Below are 14,529 nucleotides of genomic sequence, written 5' to 3' on the forward strand. Positions count from 1 at the left end.
TTTACCGGGAACTGTTCAAGTGCCAACTGAGTCTTTAGAAAAGCTAAGTTATTTAAAGAGGAGATAGGCTAACATCTTTGGGTCCTTCTGGAGGTCTAGCTTTACGTATCACATGCATTCAGTGTAAAGCGGTTAAAATGCCTTTCTCTGAGTTACTGTCTCAGTTTCACAGTGTTTCACAAACAAGATTTTTGGGGGGACTAATCTGTTTGAAGGAAAGTGATTGGAGGTTTATTTACGGGCTGGTTGTATGGATCTCCTGAATTTTTACAAGAGGGACAGTTGTGCTTCCTGTCTTGTGGTGTTTATCTAGGCTAGCTTCTCCTTTAAAAGGGAAACAGAAGAGGTGTTTCTAAACACTCTATATTTAGGTTGCTACTAACTGACTACTGTAGAGGCCAGACTTTTAATGTGAAACAAAACCATTTGCTTTCAAATGGCAATTTTCGTGAGCTGAGTTGATGGTCCAAATCTTTTCATCCCTTATGTGGTTTCACCAGCATGTTCTGTGTTTGAAATATTTCAGCATTTGCCTGAAGGAAAGGTGAAGACCTTTTACTTCAAACATTACTTAATTTTATTTAACACCAAGGAAATTTTCACAAGTGGCACAATTGTGTGGGATTTTTTAAGGACATGTGAAAGTGGAGCAAGTGTTGTTATGCCTGTTTTGAGACAGAGTGCCACAGCGTTTTCCTTGTCAAAACTCTTCAGACAGAAATAGAGGATCCTTGGCATATCCCAGTCTAAGTCTGAAACAAGATGTTTTGTGTGAAGAGGGAGTTGCAGAGAACCTTCCTTACACTGCTTGAGGCAGAAGAGGGGAATAGCTTCCCCTGGCTCGGGGCCCTTCATTCCCCTTCTATCTCTGTTATGGTTTGTCCTCTGAAACTGCTGCAGAGAGAGCAGAGGCTGGCAGTGTATCTGTATTCCTTTTGCCAGGAGAATTTTCAGGGAAGTTGGATGAAAACCTGTTTATCTGTTGTCCTTAACCTAACACCGTTGGTGTTCCACAGACAAATTTTCTTAATTTTGGTCCTTTTGAGTTTCAGAGCTGAAACTAAGAATAGTCTGAAGTGGCATGAAGCAAAAAAGGAAGCAGCGCTAGTCTGACCAGCTTGTGGCAGGAAGCCTTTGAGATGCACAAAGCTTTCCTCCTTTGATAGGACACCTGTTAGTGCACTGGGTGCCTTTCAGGTAACTGTTGAATTCAAATCTAAAAAAGTTGAATTGCATGATGTATAAATTGTTTTATTCAGTATAAAAATAAGACCTTAGTCGAGCAACTTGTCCTCAGGCAACTGAGAATATTCTTGTGAATATTCTACATCTTGTCTTTTCAATTCTCAGGAGTGGTTTTTTAACATAATTTGGGTTTGGAATTTACCTTAAAATTTCTTCTCAAAATGGTCCTTATCCCAAAAGAATACTTGAAGATTTTTTTCTTAAACTGCAAAACCTTACTGAACTTTCTTTAGAGTCTCATTCAACATTCTTCAACTTCATCTCCAGGATATCAGCCATTGGTGTAAATGGATGCTGTGAGAATGAATTGATTAATTTTGATTCTGTTTTTCAATCATTTCTGAAATCTCTAGTTTGACAAACCTTGAGCTTTGAAGTATTGTTTGAAATTCAGACACTTTAAAAGCACTGCTTTGTTTTAGCCTGTGAGAGGTTTTTGAGTAAGTGCCCAGTTGTTGCTCAGATCATAGGTTACTGTCCTTCATTTTTGCCCCTGGCTTGAAACATTTCCTTTACACACACACAAAAAAAAAAAGTATTAATGCTATATTAAATTGTAAAAGGTATATTTCAATATAATTTACTTTTATTTTTTTCCCTGAAGTGATCCTTGGGCTGACTTGGATAGACCTATAACACCACTTCTGCAAACTTGGATCAGTTTAATAGATTTTACAATGTACTTGGGCCTGGGGGTGTGTCTTTGCATAAACACCTCTTGCAGTCTGTGAAAGCAGAAGTTTGCAGTGCTTTTGTAAATAAAACTCGTTACAATACTGTTTCCTGATCATTGTGGAAAATGTAAATAAGGAGGTTTTTTTTCCAAAATTCCTAATTCCATTAGGAATTGCTATGAGTAAGTAAGGGTTTCAGCAACCCTTTCTAAGGTCTTGGCTCATGTTTTCCAGTGCCTACAGTAAGGACAATTTTAAGCAGTTCTGCATCTGAGAATATTCAGTTCTTTTAAACTGATATTTAGCAAATAATGAGATAGTAACTAGTACATGCTTGCAGCAATGTTTATGTAGGAGATAAACTGTTAATGGAAATAGAAAGTCACTTGTGAAAATGATTCTCCTACTTCCTCACAATTACTCTGCTTTAGCTATGGCTTTACTATAATGAGTAACAGTAAATGAAATTTTCACTCTATTAATGTGTCGTGGTAGCAGATCACAGGTAGTGTAGAAAGCATTTTGTTTTCATTTAACAGGATACATGGTATCAGGTGGTGCTGATTGACATTTCTTGGATAGTGCTTTATACAGCATTTCATGCAAATCATGTTTGAACGAGACTGCTGCATCAAATTACATTTCTTTCAGATTATAGCCCTTGCAGATGTGAGACGGAGCTTGTTCAGCAGCTAGCAAAAAGCTTTCGTTTTGAACACTTACTGTTTTCACAACTTGACTGCAAAGCCCTGTAATTACAGCACTTAAGGTAGTGAAGGAATGATGGGCGCTTTCTCTTATCAGATCTATAAGTAGTTGCAAGCAGATGCAGCATGAGATCCCTCCAGCTGTCAAATATTGTCAGGCTGGCATAGAGGGAATGCAGTTTAAAATGCAGGTGACATAATACCCAACATCCTCCATTTGCTAATGGGCTCCTGATTAATCACGATTACCATACATTATCATACCATCAAATTTAATCATATCAATGAATTCCCATTTGCAGGAGGAGCAGCAGCAGCTAAACATGATGGTAACAGCTATTAAATAAGAGAGAAATAGATGGCTTCTAAATGTAGTAACCCTTTAACTTGTCCTGCTAGCTCCAGTGTGCGCATGCTCTGTAGAAATTAAAATCAAACAGAAAACTTGTGCGCTTATATTCCATAGTTTAAGTAATTGCTATTTAGGACTGCTAAGAAAAAAACAGAGTTGAAGATTTTTTTGTGTGTGTCTTGTTGACATTAAAATTTCTACAGTTCAGTATCTGGTTTAGTACCTGCTAAGTGCAGAGTCACAGAACGGTGAGAGGTTGGAAGGCACCGCTGGAGGTGCTGAAGCAGGACCACCTCGGGCTGCGTGTCCAGGAACATGTGCAGATGGCTTTTGAAGATCTCCAAGGAGGAGACCCCACAACCTCTCTAAGCAACTTGTGCCAGTGCTCCATCACCTGCACAGCTACAAAGTTTTGGTTTGGGTGTATTTTTATATGTGTATATTTTATATGCAGGCGCACATGCACCTATATATACACACATAAAAATACTGTATTTACAGATTTCTACATGTAATCATATTTCTATTATATCTATTATATATTACATGTAATGATCTATGTGTATATGTATATATAAATGATTAGATATAAAATAGATTGATTCTGATATATTTGTATGAATGAAGTTTGAACTTTTTAAACTACATGAGCAAACGATAAATTTTTATTAAGCACGCACAAGTATTAAGTGTATGGCTGCATAGCCATTAATTAGGCAGTTAAAGATATTTTGCAGATGTCAAGACTCCTCTTACAAAGAAATCCAATTACAGTGTACAATTGACTTCTTACTACAATACAGTAAGACTAATCTAGTGCTTAAATACTGAATGCAGAGCTAAAATATACTTGTTATAACATAGTCCTAGATGATAGTATAATTCTCAAGCTGTTTTCACTGAGCTGTGAAACATCCTTCTGAAAAACAGTATATTTGTCATCACAGTAAAAAAAAAAAAAAAAAATCTTATCAATAAACTGGTATTTATTCACCTTCTGTACCTTGAGTTCTTGCTGTTCAGTATGTGAAATGAAAAAACCACGCTTCATTATAAAATACTAAATTGTACTACTGATTACAGTAAACTGAATTACAGTAATATTAAGTGTTGAATATGGAATACTCCAAAAGACAAGTATATTCAGGCCTTCATAATCAACATGCGAGTAGAACTTGCAAGTACGTTGGTAGCCCTGGGTGTGTAAAGTTCTTGCATCAAAGTGTTTGCAAGGTCGGAGGTACAGAACATCTCCAAAATGAAATTTCTGTACAGAATTATAAATAAGGAATCTTGTAATTTAACTACTAAATAGATCTGAAATGTCACAGACCAAAGTCCAGTTTAACAGCAATCGTAGTATTTGTCTTCTGTAAAGATGTCTTTTCTTTCCCCCCTTTTTTTTTGTGGCCATCTGAGCATTTTTAGTTGAAGGGAGAAGCATCGTCCCCAAGTCACATCTTTGAGGTTTTCACATTGTTTTGAAATTAACTGAAAGTTCACTGTCGAACTTGGAGCGTAATGTAGAAATCCTGAATTTGATATTCTATTTGATATTCATCTGAGTTTTGATTCTAATCGTAGGTGACATGCAGGTCACCAAAGTATGCTAGGTCAATAAACATTCTAATAATATTTCCATATAATGGTCTCTAGCCTCAGGATAAGGTGAGACTATTTTTATAATATATTTTTATAGGTGTTTTATGTCAATAGTTGTGAAAGCAGAAGAGATACAAAATGTGCCATTCTTTTGGGTCCCTAGTAATATACCTATTCCTAGTAAACTATTAGCTTTGAACACAGAAATACGCAGGAGGATTTTTGGTGTTTGAAATTAAAAAAAATAATAAAATTTTCTTCTTTCACAAGAGTTCCTTGTTCTGGCACTAATGTCTGTTACACTCTTTGTCCATGTTCAGTGCATTTTCTGAGAATTGTTTATGAATGGGACCACTGGTCCTGCAGATTCCATCTTCTAACTTGCAGACCTCAATGGTAGAGCAGGTGGGAGTCCAAGAAACCAATCTGTAACGTTATCCTTCAGAGTAGCATTGGTTAGCTTAAGTAACGAGGGATTCATGTCTCCCTCCTTGCTTGTGCTGGTTTTCTGTGAAGGTTGAATTCCATTTTAGGACCTGAAACAGTGTCATTGGACATTGGTTATTTTTCATGCAAATCTTTTATGTACAAGATCTGGTCAGATCACAGGACTTGTATTTAAACATTCCAGTGCGGTTTACCTCCTGGAGCTGTGCAGTGGCAAAGAGAAGCTTGTCCAAGTTACATGGTACATTTCAATATTACAAATTATTTTTGGCTTGGTTTAGGGAAATAGCAACCTGTTCTTTCTCAAACTGAATCTGCCTTAATGCTAGGGTCTACATACACGAACTAGCAGTTACTAGCGTTTTCCTTACATTTCCTTACATTCCTTTTCCTTGCGTTTTCCCCTTAGAAAATGCATTCCAGAAACGTTGAAGACACGTGTATGGGTAGAATACATTAGTTCTCTCGAGTTTCATGATCTCTCTGAACTTTATTTTTTGTCTCTCTTGACTGAAATGTATTAAAGGCATAAACTTTTATATAAGGCCTTTTTATAACATTGAATCCATTGGGAATATTTTGGTACCTGTTAGGTTTTAGCTGACCTTGATGGAATTATGGTTGTCAAGAGACATCGCAGGGAGCCTACAGGTTCATTTAGACTGTATTTGAGAAAATACCAAGGATGTTTTATTCCAAAATTTCAGAGAACCATTTGCTTTCTGTATGCTGTGCGCAATAAATGAGAATACTGTGAAACTGGTTTGTAAGGACCCATGTTTTGTGAGATGTATACATTTCTACTTGAAAAATTTTAAACCATATATAAGTTATATGAAAAACGGCTTCTTACACAAAAGGATGAAAAGTCACTTCCTTGCACTGGAAGGTTGGCATTTTAGGAAAGCTTTTCGAAAAGTCTAGTAGCTACTGAAATAAGAGGATTAGCATCTTGTGACAGATGGCTATAGTTTTAATTGTCATAGGTTATAGTGGTCATTATTCTTTGCATTTAAACCATATAAGAAGAATTAACTGAGTGGCCCTGCTTAACTGTCAATGGGGTTCTCCTAGCTCTTTGCATTTTAAGTGAGATTAATAAATGAAAACATGTTGTGGAGGCAGGGTGTAATTTATTGAAAGATTCATGAAGTTTCAATGACATTGTTAAGGTATTTAATTAGTCTCGTGGAAAAAAAAAGTAGAGTGACCCTTTTAGAGAAGCTGATAAGTCATATAATAGCTGTTAGATCCTCTTTATTCCTTGCTTTATAAGATTAACTGTGTGCTAAGCAATTTATGCTAAGTTTTCCCTTTTATTGGTAACCAAAGTTATCTATGCTTCATGAATAGATTATTGGAGATAACATCATGTAATTAACAAGAGATGCAGAAAAGTAAAAGTACAATTTGTGTAAGAATTGTATGAGAGAATGTTAATTTCTTAACTAGGAAGGATATTTAAAGGGATAAAAGGAAGGCAAAATAGTGCAGTTCTTTGAAAGGATTAAAGTAACCTTATCTCATGTTCTTTCAGAAGGTAGGATTGCCTGAGTGTGTGAAAGTCGTGTTCAATGAGCTATTCACAACTCTAATGAATTGTAGACACAAGTTTGCAATGTGTTTTTTTTTTTGCAAAAGTGATTGATAACATGTAAGTTAATTGAATAATGGAAGTTAGCAAAAGGGGACATTGTGTAAGCTGCATACATGTGGAATTGTATAGAAATGTCAGTCCGTGGTGCTGTAAACTATGGCATGTGGGGGAGAAAGTGCAGATAGACTTTTTTTTGTCAGGGTAAACTTGTTAAAAATGAATATTCAAGAGTGAAATATCTGTCAGTAGCACTTCAGTGTGTGTTTATCATCTCCTTTGAAGTATTTCTAGAATGCCTGTGGTTCTGGTCTCTTTGGAAATCCACCCAGAACCCCACTTCCAGTGTAATTTCTGTGTAGACCTAAGTGTATTCAGAAAGATGATATATCATAATTTTCAAAGTAAAATTACACTAGGATAAATTGATAGAAATCAACATTCGTATTCCTTAAAAATACAGGAAAAAGTACAGCACATCTTTGGTAGTTTGAGAAAAATCTTGATGTTCAGTACCTTGTTATCATTGTTTGGAGATTGACATACGTTTTAGTTTGGACAAAAGATAAGAAAGAATGGCCTGAGTTGAGTTTCCACAGCCTGCAGAGTCCTACTGAGAGGCTCAAAGCCCTTCCTGCACTGGATGTGAGCCCTCAAGTTTTCAAAAATAACAATTTCTCTCTCAGGTCTTTGAAATACTCATTAATGCCAGGGCTGCAGCTCGTGGTTTAGAAGGAACTGCACAGCACTGAGTATTGGGAGCATTTTGTAAGGGGTAAGTGTAGGTCGGTTTATGGCTTCCAGGCCATACGTAGTGTGATGTGATGGGTAAGTCTGCTCCAGGTGAGGTGCTGTTTTCTGATTCCAACCTCTTTTTGCAACTAGTCTTAAGTATAGCTAAAAGATCCATCTCAGGAGTCTTTCCTTGCAGTTTGGTGCGTTTTATCAAATTGATTATTTAGTAAATGACACTAAATTATCAATGATAATGATGCTAAATCAATGATAAAGAATCTGATAATGGTGAAAAAGGGAGAAGACTCTTCCAGAAAGTTGCGTTATGTGCTCTTCTGGGTCTTTCTCATACAGATGCTTGGTAACTCAATCTTCCGAGCCACTGTCTGTATGAATCTGAGCCGGCCTTGCGGGGTCTTGCTGGAAAGGCACATAAATAATTTTGTCCCTTCCCCCCAGTGTCACAATTGGCCCCAGTCTGGGACTAAAAGTTAGAATCTTACAGCCTTGGCTGACTATGAATTTCCAGTTCTCCTTTTTGTTCACTTGAAACTTGTTAACTTGAAAATAGGTGTTTTGGAGAGCATGAGATTTGTTAAGTAGAGAAGTTTCCTAAGAGGTGTAACAATGGTGAAGGAATAGTTAAAATGCCTTTTTGTAGGGAGTCTCGGTTGATGTGTGAACTGAATAGTTGGTTGTAATTTGAAACTGTCCGGTTAGCAAAACCATGAAAAATGGAAGTAACCACTGTGCATATAAAGATTTATTATGCATCTATGTTACAGTATGCTTATTTTATCAAAATAGACCATTATGAAAACTGGCTTTTGCACCTGCTCTTCATTAATTTTTGAAGTTAAATAGCTCTGCGTGGTCTTTTCTACTAAATACCAGAAGGCGCTTGGCAGTTATCAGTAGCAAATACTTGCTGAATATAGAGTTTAGCAGTAATGATAAAATAATCCACTCCTGGAATTACAGTTTGACCGCAGTGAAGAAGGGGGAGAGGGGGGAATTAAACCTTAAGTAATAGAAAACTGTTACATTACTTTGTACTATTTTTAGGACAATTAGAATTTGGCATAAGAAAAAGTCAAAGCTGTGGTATTAGTGTATTCCTGGGGATGGGGTGGGTGTATTTCAGAATAATAGATGAATATCTCGTAATTCAGAAAAACATCCACCATATTGTGCATGTTTTATTAAAAAGCAAGTTCATTTGTGCCTAGAAGTAATAACTCTGGTTGAAACTTATTTTCACATGTACTATATTAAATTAATCATTTTGATTATTAAATCATTAATAAAATAATCAAATCCATGTTGGAGCTTTCCTGAAAGCTTTTTCAGAAGGAAAGTTTCAGCAATGTAAAACCTGGATATATGAGCTTCTCCCCATCCGTATTACAGTAATTTATGGGTAGAGTTTTATTTCACTTTTGGGGGAAGCAGAAGCAAAGCTGGTTTAGAAAAAAACTAGAGGTCAGTCTTTTTCACCGATGTGAGAAGGAAGAGAATCAAACTCATTTGTTTTTTTAGAAGCAAATATTGGTAATTCATTTTTCTGCAAATAGCACATGACTTTGCAATTAACTTTGCATGATTGGCCTTTGGTTATCAGCCAAGAAATGTGATTAGTCATAATATTTTACTAGCTCTTCAAAATGCCATATACATAAGTTAAGATCTGTTAGTGATCAAATAAGTGGATATTTGTTAATGACACTCAGTTGTCTGTATAGTATGTTGCTTTACTGTGGTAGGTTTTATATCAGCCATACTTCTGTAACTTTCCCACTTTCAAAACTTCCAGATTTAATACAAAACAAAAAACCACAACCCTCAGTCCCATTGTGCATGGGATAAGTGCTCAGGCAAGGAAGGGTCATTGTTTTAGTAACCATATATGCGACAATTCAGCGCTAATGAATTCTGACAGAGACAACTCCTATTCACTGAAGAAAATAAAAAGGCTCCTCATGTTATTTTTTAAATGTAAAAAGGAGAAGGAGTTGGATTTAGGATTCAGAAATGTTTCTTGTCTTTGAAAACTTAATAGCTTCAAAGTTTAACTAGAATCTAAAAAAAAAATGCAGTAAAATAAATTGCTGATTTTTTGGGGGGTGGTGGTGGTGGTGGTGATTTTTTGTTGTTGTTGTTCTGTTTCGGAAAGTGGGACTTAAGTTCCAGAACTGACTGAAGTTATTTTACCAAAGCTTATTTCATAAAGGTTTAAAGTTTCCCTATGACAGCAAATATAATTCTGCTCTCAGTGTGTGTGGTCTCAAACCAGATGATTTGAGTGAATATATTCTGCTGGTTGCCTGCCTCAATTTAAAATCAGTTTGGTTGAAGCTTTGGGATGAGGTAGATCTGGGTGTAATAATGAGGGTATGGGGTGGCAGGAGAGGGAAAACTTTATTTAAAATACAATTATAGAAACACCATTTTTTCTCTCAGTTGCTTCTCCTTCAGGAGAAAAGTAAGACTAACTGAAAAATGAATTAATATTGAGGAAGATGCTTGAGATTTGGTTGCAGATGTCAGGAGTACGAGTGGAGACACCTGCTCGTTTTGTAACCTGTGTCTAACTAGAGCTTGGGAGTGACGAGGAGAGACTGAAAAGGATCTGTGACCTTCACTAGGGCAGAATATGTTGAGTTTGGAAGAAGGAAGTACAGATCATCATCACTGTTGACACCATTTGGTGCTTGGAAACAAGCCCAGCCAGGTTATTACTGCTGCCAGTTCTTCAGCTCAGGCGGCAAATATGTGGTACTCACCATTTGTCTACCTATGTGTCAGTATGTTTCCATGTCATGTTTTTCACTGGCCACTTTAGAAATAAGTAAGCTTTATGTAGACATATATTAATCGTGAGAACTAGGAGAACTTCAGAGTTTCAAAGTTAAATACTCAAAAAAAAAAAAATAATAAAATTAAAAGCTTGCCTGCCTGGACTTCCTTCTCTCCCCAGGTGACATATGCTCATGTGACGATGTGCTGTAAATAAGATAACCACCTTGTTTGAAAACTGCCCTGATGAACTGGTTTTTCCCCTGCCTCCATTGGCAGTGACCTCACGCATTATACAGTGACAAACGACTACCTAAATAGTTCAGTAGCTAAACATGGGGCGGTTTGCTGGGTGCGTCCCTTGAGGCTGCGTGGCTTGCGGAAGCCCTGTGTGTTCCCCAGGGTGACCGATGGGTGTAAGAGCTGCTCTTTAATATGCTTTTATCACCCAGGCTTCCAGGATGGAGGGATGTTTTTAACCTTAGTTTGAAAGTACCTCTGGCAGCTCCTACGTGGGGTGATGGTACAGGTGCATTTGGGGAACGAAGGGTCAGGATCCTCAAGGTTTGTGTTCAGTTCTGCTTTGGCAGGCAGCCAGCGCTGTCCTGTTCCGCACTGGGGAAGGGCAATGCGGTTGAACAGCCTAGTTCAGCTAAGCCTGAACGGATTTTGATGGGACGAATCAATGTCATTCTCTCCACCCCAAATATCTCCCTCTTCCTCTAAGTGTCATTGGTTGCAGACAGCATTGAAATTCAAAGGTCTTGGCGTCTTCTGAGGTGGCAAGAATATTTTGTGTTGGTAGCTGTTAGCTTAGAGAAGTATAGCAGCTCCTCCTGTAAATAGTATGTACGTTATGAAGACTGTCATGCTTGTGTGTAAAATAATGTCTTTTCTCTAAATGAAATACCCACAGGAGACTGGCTGACTAGGAAGGAGCACTGGCAACAGGATATAGAACCTTTAATCTGTGAGCGATAAAGTATTTGCAGTTGATGGCTGTATAATGACATGAAATACATAGTCACAGTCTCGCTTCCAAATGAGAGGTCTTCGTTTCTCAGATAGCCCATTTAGGTGTGTCCGAGAAGGCCACAGATTTAGTAATGGCTTTGAGCCTCAGTCACTTGCTCTCATCTACCTTTTTGGTTCTTGCAAATCCCATCTGTAGCTTGGTAGTAGAAAGGTGTGAAGCAGCTTTGTCTTGTGCTGCTTTGATAGTGAGCACACATCAGTTGCCAGAGCAAATACCTGGTTTTGCTGTGTGAGAAATTCTTTTTTTATGAAAATACTAAGATTTTTGCAATGCAAGTAGGACAGGGTGACGCTACATATGTTGTTGGTGTTAGGGTAGCCCCATGGATAAACGATAATCTTTTGTTGATGGCCATAGTTCAGTTTAGCAGGGAGTATGTGTTCTGAAATCTGTTTTGAAAAGCTTGTCTTCAGCGATGGCAAGTGTAAGCATTTAGGTGAACACCAGATGTAGATGAAAAAGGTACCACCACTAATTTCAAAATTTCTATAAAGTGGAAAACAAGAATATTCCTAGATTATTTTCATTACTTATTTGATCTACTCATATATAATAAGGAAATGTTTGTGAATATAATGATTTATTTTAGGCATAGTTTCTCTTGGTTAGTTATCAGAGGTTGCCAACGTACTTTGTCAACTTGTGTTATAAAAGAAATGGTAGTAGTGTGAATTACTGACTTAAGTGCGTCTTCTGCAAATTTCTGCTTTTGGATTAATATTCCACTTTCTGCAACACGTAAGGGCTCAGTTTACATTTTAAAAGAACTTAATGGGGAAAAGATAATTTTGTAGTCTGCCTTATAATGCTTCAGATGTTTGTGTTCTGAATAGACAGAAACGTTACTCTCCTTTTTTATTTTTTGAAATATGATTTCTTTAATTTTCAAATGCCATAAATTGTCATGTCGTCGTGTCCTGTGTCCCCCATCCCTCCCCCAAGCAGAGCTGCTTCACTTCAGTGTGCTATGCTGTACTGAATTGATGGCACAGAATAGCATGGTTTAAGAAGATAAATGTCAGGAATATCTTCTAAAGTAGACATTCAGATTTTGGTGGGATTAATGGGAAAGAAGGTCAATAATTGCATGGATTTCAATAAGCTTGAGAATAAATGGCATTCCTGTAGTGCTAGTGATTATTAAAACATTGTGAATTCACTTCAAAATGCTGTGCTCAGGTTTAATACCCCTTCCATTTTGAAAGGATGACTCAGTAAGAGCTGCCAATTTGTAGAGATTATAGGAGGTAACTCCATAAATCAATTACATTTTTAAGAGAAAAAAGTTCTAGCAGACAATAGATAATTTTCTGGCTGGTAGTCTTAATCTTAGTTTTGTCTTATTAAATAGGTTCCTCCAGACTTTCAGCAGCATGCGCCTGGACCAGTTCCTACAAACTTCTCACAGGCCCCACGGCTGCCAATCCAGGACCAGTGGAGGGGGCCGCCACCACCGCCACCACCCCTCCCTCCTCCACCTCCTCAGGAAAGAGATCCCTTTTTTATAGGAGGTAAGCATTTTCATTTCAATTAACGTACAAAATGTATTTTTTGTAAAGTGAATATGGAGTTTAAGTATGTATCATGTAACATGATATGTTCGGAAGAACATGGAGGCCAGAAGGTAGTATTTGATGTAACCCGACGAGTTACAATGCCAGAAATTCCAGTGGTCTGGTATCTTTTCTCCTGTTCTGATGTAGTCTTCTGTCTACACGTTTAGCTACCATAAATCTGTGAATTTATACAAATGCAAAATAAAATTAGTATGTAAGTAATTGCTGCAATAAAATTGTTGTAATTTGTTACATTTTATGTAATGCACTCCCCATACACTTTGGTTTCTGTTAGTAACACCATAAACTGTCTGGACTATAAGAAATCTGTTAACGTTAGCTGAAATGCTACAGCATAGCAAACAAAAGTTAGTTTGTGTGTATATATAGATATGTTTATACCAAATGTATGAAATATATATATGATGCATATGTTATTCGTGAGTACAGGTAAAATGTGTATGTAAAGTTGCTGAGTATCTGGTTAGCAAATGGTATCAAAGTTTTGTGAGTTGTTGTGTACTTTAAGCACTAATCCCTGTAACCCTTCACTGATTTCAGTAGAGTAGAATTTCTAAAAGATATTCCTAATTCTAGGTAATGTTCAGTTCTGTTGGTCTTTCAAGTATCAATTCCTTTTAAACACAGGTGGCACAAGCAAGAGAAATGTAATGTTGAGGATAGCTCTTAAAATTAAAACACCTCATAGTTTTGCTTTCTACAAATTTCAAGTTACTTTTCTAAATCAAAACAGAGCTTTCCGTTCGAAAAGCATGTTTGTTTCCCAAGGAGTCTGTCATTTAATGACTTTCTGATTCCCACAGATCCAAGATTTCCAAGCCATCACTTGTTTGAGCAGCGGAGCCCCCCGCCACCACCACCTCCCCCGCTTCTTAACAGCGCGCATCCTGTCCCTACGCAAAGCCCCATGCCCTTCAGTCAGCCCGGGCCAGCCTTCAGCCAGCAGGGGCAACAGCCGGTGTTTCCCAGGGAGAGGCCGGTGAGGCCAAACATACAGCCTCAAGGCCCGGTGGGAATTCTCCACTTCAACCAGCCGGGTGCAGCAAATCCACGGCCCTTCATTCCTCCGAGACAGCAGTTCCTACAAGCCCCGGGACAGCCCTTCCTCGCCGCACATACGCAGCCTAACATGCAGGTACAGATCTACAACAGGGAGCAGTCATACAAGAGGTGTTTGCAGTGGACCAGAAATGCACTGTAGCCCTGTTGACTTATAGGAGTAATGTGAATAAAATGGAGTTATTCGAGATTACAGGTATGAGGCAGATTTATATATAGTGCTTATTACTCTGTCGGAAAAAGTGATTTTTTTTTTCTTCGGTGGCCAGCACTAACTCATTTCCAATAGCAGTCTGTACCCCAGCCATGTCTCTACAATAGGGTTACAAAAAACACTTCACAGTTAATGGAATCAGAAGTTTCAGTGTCACGTAACTCCTTAAGTTGCTTTAGCTCCTCGGAGGCAAGGAGCTGTCCCGCTGCCCAGCTGGTCGGGGCCACCGGCAGGGCCGGAGCGCCCTCTGCTGCTCAGCCGCAGAGCTCAGCGGGGAGCTGGGGCCTCCTGCTGCCCGAGGGGAAGCTGAGCTGCTTGCTTGAAGTGGGTAAATGTTCTGGGGTTGTGCCGAGTGATGGAGAGGGCCCTGCATGATTGGGTGTTCGGGGTCTTTTCATGGTGTCTGGGTTTTGAATGTGGGGAAGCCATGAAGACTTCTATGTACTTCTGTGTTTTGTGGAGGAAGAGAAAGAACAGTGTTTAAGTCATTA

At 38.1% G+C, this 14,529-nt stretch overlaps 1 protein-coding gene across 9 annotated transcripts in view; it reads left to right on the forward strand.

Moving 5' to 3' along the window:
* RBM33 (RNA binding motif protein 33) overlaps positions 1–14,529 on the forward strand; it is a 102,548-nt gene that overhangs the window by 44,571 nt on the left and 43,448 nt on the right. For all 9 annotated transcript variants that reach the window (XM_040546139.1, XM_040546133.1, XM_040546134.1 and 6 more), the window contains exons 11-12: positions 12,540–12,699; positions 13,569–13,900. In XM_040546139.1, the coding sequence (XP_040402073.1) occupies positions 12,540–12,699; positions 13,569–13,900 (492 nt within the window). The remainder of the gene's footprint in view (positions 1–12,539; positions 12,700–13,568; positions 13,901–14,529) is intronic.

Source organism: Cygnus olor, chromosome 2 (genome assembly GCF_009769625.2).
Source record: "Cygnus olor isolate bCygOlo1 chromosome 2, bCygOlo1.pri.v2, whole genome shotgun sequence".
Taxonomy (NCBI): domain Eukaryota; kingdom Metazoa; phylum Chordata; class Aves; order Anseriformes; family Anatidae; genus Cygnus; species Cygnus olor.